This window comes from Condylura cristata, unplaced genomic scaffold, assembly GCF_000260355.1.
Source record: "Condylura cristata isolate star-nosed mole 26May11 unplaced genomic scaffold, ConCri1.0 scaffold00023, whole genome shotgun sequence".
Classification (NCBI taxonomy): Eukaryota; Metazoa; Chordata; class Mammalia; order Eulipotyphla; family Talpidae; genus Condylura; species Condylura cristata.
Window position 1 is genome coordinate 33,232,925 of NW_004567124.1, and position 4,874 is coordinate 33,237,798.

A 4,874-nucleotide genomic window follows, 5' to 3' on the forward strand; every position below is an offset into this window, starting at 1 on the left:
CTCATGTTGCAGTGGCTTCGGAAAGCTTCATAGTGATGTGATTTAACCTGTTGTGCTACCAGGGAGGGCCCCTAGCATTATTCTTAGCGAGGCTTTTCAACACAGATGCAAAATTTACACCTTTTATTAATAAATCAAAAAGACAAAAAGACATGAGAGGCTTTGTACATTTTTTCCCAAGAGCTACTTGGATACTGTTAGAATATTTTTAGCTTCAGGAAAACAAAGTACCAGGAAAGCAAGAGGAGTGAGCAGACTGAACAAAATCCCAGCCTGAGGCAGTTTGTGGGAAGATCTGCTAAAAAAAGAACTAGAGTGTCAGAGGAAGACAAGAAATTCCATTCCTTTCTCTAGTGAGAACAGTAACAAAAAGATACAAAGTTCACTGAAAAGTAAACTGTTAACCTAAAAGAGTTTAAATGAACACATACTTCCTACCCCACTAGAAAACAGTGAATAATAAACTTAAAAGCAGAAAAACATCCCTTTCAGATGTGTGTGGGTAGCAAGATCAAAACCCCTCTCTTTATCAAATGTGGTCAGTCCCAATAAGTAACACAGCTATCATTTCCCACCATCTCAGTAAACCACCCTATTGTTTCACAGATCCAAGTCTTGGAGCTCATCTCTGAGGTGTGAACTGTAACTCACCCGGTTTCTGATCAGGCTCCGGCCAGGACTTGCGTAGAACATGGACTGTGGACCCAGGCTGAATGCCATAGAAGTCAAGGGTCTGGTCATCTTTTAACTTCCGGCCACAATAGATCAAGTCTAGAAAAAAAAACTGTCCATTTATATTTTGCTCCTGAAAACAATTTTTTTTTAGATTTATTTATTCATACAGAACTGGGGTACAGGCCAGAGACAGAGCGGGGAGCAGAACAGGCAGACTGACGAAGTACACTGCTGAGGGGAGCAGAGGGTGGGCCAGGAGAGGTTTGCCGTGCCATGTGGTCACCTCCAGGGCAGGTGAGGATCAAACCCATGCGGAACTGGCTTAAGCTTCCCAGTGCTGTGCTTTAACCCGCTGCGCCACTAGGGAGGGCCAAAAACAATTTTAATGGTTTCTGTCCCCTAAGAATCCGATCTGGGTTGGACAGACAGCTGAAGAATGATACATGTTTTGTGCTCTTGTTACTACACTTTAACAATTGTTAATGAACATAAACTCATAAAATCCAGCATCTACCACAGAAAACTCCACAGCTAAGCACTGAGGTCTGCTTGATTTAAATGCATGGGAAATGCAACAACAAAAATGGATAAACCCATTTTTTTGCCAGTTGCATCCCCAACTATATAAATTATACTTATCTAGATAATTAAATTCTTCTTTTACCTAGAATGGCCTTACCAACTTCTTTTCCTTTTTTACTGCTATCCCTCCAAACAAAGAAATAAAGATCCTTCTCATCATGCCTAAATACCCACCTCCAATGCCATATACTGGGGTTTCCTTACCAGCATGTTCTTCCCCAGACCACCCCAAATTCTTGCTTATTTGGAGAAAGAATTCAAAAAGTCATAATTGAGAAACTGTATAAAATAGGTCAGTGTAGTATACAGCTGAAATAGCAACCAATAGCTTTTATTATGATCTGTGTTTCTATTCACCCAGTATACTCACGTCCCTGATGTGTGCCCATTTTGAGACAACAAATCCCAAATTCTTAATTCTAAAAAGATCCCCTGCCAAAAGAGCAGCAGCCCACCCCAGGCCACAGAGACTCACCAATCAGCTCAGGGTCTGGAACAGACTCCTGCAGTTTGCCAGCAATAAGCTGCTTCAGAAAGGAAATACTATAGCCCCCCAGTGAGTACTCTCCCAGCTCTGTCTCTGGCAATCGAAGAACAGACTTTGGGGCAAGTGGCTGGTCAGCCAACTTCACTGCCAAGTGCCAATCTGAGAGAGACATCCTCTCTCTTTCACGCTCTCTCTTTCTCCCTGTAAAGAAACAAGAGTCTGTTAAAGGGCAGATCACCACCTTACTCCATCCCCACCCCACCAGTGGGTTGAATGAGAGGTAATTGAGTATGACAAAGTTGGGAGAGCAGAGAAGGCAGCACTCAGAGGCAAGACCTAGAATCTGGTGTGCTCTTTTTACTCATCGGCAAGGAACTTCAGTTCTCTAGGCCTCTGCTCTTCTCCTTAAAATACTGTTTCAAATAGTAAGAAAGCTGTGGGGTTCTAATGAGATCGCCAAACCCCCCTCTTTAGTTACAATCTATTGTCTTCAACAACTCTTGCTTGAATAGTTCCCTGCTTCTTGCCTCTCTTGATCAAATAACACTGCCACACATTTCACCATTTTGAAATACAGATCTGCTCAAGTCCTCTGCTTAGAACTCCTCCAACTCTGTGAAGAAGTCTAAGCCCCACAGCCTGACTTACCAAAACATTCACATCCGTTCCCTCTGCCAGCCTACAACCTCCTCCTCCACTGAACTTCCACTCCAAACAAATTCTCCCCCACTTAACACCTCTGCTCATCTGCTAGCTGCGCATATAATTCCCTTCCCCACTTTGGCCTTTTAGCAAACCTGCCACAAAACAAACCAAATACAGTCTCCTGGTCCTCGCCCTTTCCTCTGCTGTCCTTACCTTACCGCCTGCCCCAATCCTCTGCGGTTCCCACAACCCCTCAAAACTAAGGGCAACACGTACCTCTTTACTGCTCAATCTCCTCTATCCCCTTCTTAAAGAGGCCCTTGAAAACAAAGGCTAGAAATTTTTGCCTTTATTGTCCCCATGTGGTGGCACATAAAGGACCCAGAAAATAAATCGGAAATTCTGAGGTTGACAGAATGTTATAACCCAAGACAAGTCCTTCCAAGAGGCCTCGGGTAGAGAAGACAAGACTGAGGTTGACAGGGCGTCCAACGGACTCTATGGCACCCTCATGGTAACTTCCATGTCAGGCTTAAGCCAGGGGTGGGGCTTTTCAGATATCATATCTCATTTAACCCTCACAACTGTTCCCTGAAGCCGGCATTACTACCTACATATTCTAGGGAATTTAGAATTAGAAGGCTGAAATCACTGACCCAAGATCACAGACAGTTAATAGTAAGACAATGACACTCTCTTTGGGGGCGACCCCACTGTTCCCCTGGGACCTGCTAATTAGTCGACGCCAGTGGAGCCCGCGCGGCAGGGTCCCGGCGCTCTCACCCGTCCCGCGGAAGGAACCCGGCCGCAGAGCCGCCGGTGTAAACACTCACTCCGGTCGTTTCGCCGGAAACCGGAAGTTCCGCGCTGCATTCTGGGAGTTGCAGTGCCCACCGAGGCCCCGCCCCCTATAAATAGTTGGTCCGCCCAGACGCGCTAATTGCAACGCTTCCGCTTCCGGGGAAGGCGTGGCCTCCGAGCCATTTAAAATATCAGGCGCGAGGTTGGTCTGGTGGTACGTCCCAGACGTTCCTGCTCTGTGCGGTTCGAGACCGGGAAACCTGATGTGTGTTTACAGCCCCGTGAGTCCTCGCGCAGTCCGGGGAAGCCGACTAGAGCCCTGCCGTCAGCGCCGGGGATGGGAACGCCCGCTGCTCCGCGGCTTCTCCACGCAAGCCCAGCGGCTCCTAGCAGTTCTCACAGGAGAACGGGTGAAGTCAGCCTCGTTCCTCTTGCGCTCTTCACACTGACTTCCCGCGGCGAAGCTGCCGACAGGGGCACACCAAGAGTCATGAGGGCTCACTGCAACTTGGGTTCATTGAAGGGAAGATTAAGGGTCCTGGTGCACCCCAAGTTGGTTTGATTACTTGAAGTCATGCAGAGTATCACTTCGGGGCTGTAGGGAGAAGGGAGATTTTCCTGAACAGCATTTCTCTGAACTGTAAGAGGGGAAATGCAAGTTAAGTACCTAGTTAGAATTGGATTTGGGGGCCCTCCCTGGTGGCACAGCGGGTTAAAGCACTGCACTAAGAAGCTTAAGCCACTTCCGCATCAGTTCGATCCCCGCCTGCCCCGGAGGAGATCCACATGGCGTGGCAGACCTCCCCTGACCCGCCTGCTGCTCCCCTCAGCAGTGTACTTCGTCGACCTGCCTCTTCTGCTCCCCACTCTGTCCCTGGTGAATCCTCTCACCCTCCGCATCTCTGGCCTATACCCCAGTTCTGTATGAATAAGTAGATAGATCTTTAAAAAAAAAAAAAAAAAGATTGGATTTGGGGGTGAGGGGCAAAATTTAGGATTGACATTAAAGTGGGCCTTCCTTTAATTGAACTCTATTTGAACCAATTCAAGGAAAGCAAACAAAACACAAGTAAATGAATTGGAACCACCCCTCTGAGGCAGCTATTTTTAATGGGCGGGGCATCCCCGGGAATTGAACACCCAGCTAAAGGTGGTTCCAGTGGACACAAATGTCAAAGAGTAACTAGAGCGTCTTTATATTGGGCACTAGGGCAGCAAATAGGTTAGAAGAGAACAAATTGCAGGATCTGGGCCGGCTAACATTGTAAAGGCAATTAACATCGCTGCTTTTCAGATTGGCTGAAGTCCAGTCCCTTCTCCTTACTCATTTTTACACACACCCTATTAGAACCCCTTCACTATTCTAACCCTCTAGGCTCTTTTCTAGCCACTAAAATACTTAAAATTGAAGCTCATAATTTAGTGTTTGGTTAGGCGTTGCACAATATATTGCCCTTAATTGCCTGAACCAGGGGCCCTGTTTTCATTTCATTTTCCTCAAAGTAAAAATATATAAGTGTTTATGCATCTTCATTTCAATCTCCATAGGGAAATAGCCAATGACTATCTTGGCCTTCACTTTACCTTTAGCATTTGAAAAAGGGCTGGCACATAGTAAATGAGCAATAAATAAGTACTGAATGGATAATTCAGGCCAAAGCTATCAAACACATGTGGCTCTTTT

At 46.3% G+C, this 4,874-nt stretch overlaps 1 protein-coding gene across 2 annotated transcripts in view; it reads right to left on the minus strand.

The window, feature by feature from the left end:
* The window catches only part of UBL7 (ubiquitin-like 7), a 13,606-nt gene extending 10,353 nt beyond the window's left edge, over positions 1-3,253 (minus strand). The window contains exons 1-3 of one of the 2 annotated variants that reach the window (XM_004687974.1): positions 3,173-3,253; positions 1,733-1,945; positions 652-771 (exon numbers count right to left, since the gene is read on the minus strand). In XM_004687974.1, coding sequence (XP_004688031.1) covers positions 652-771; positions 1,733-1,916 — 304 coding nt within the window. In that variant the 5' untranslated portion in view covers positions 1,917-1,945; positions 3,173-3,253. Of the gene's footprint in view, positions 1-651; positions 772-1,732; positions 1,946-3,117 lie in introns of both variants that reach the window. The other variant, XM_012728811.1, reaches the window with a different exon arrangement.
* Between the last annotated feature and the right edge of the window lie 1,621 nt (positions 3,254-4,874).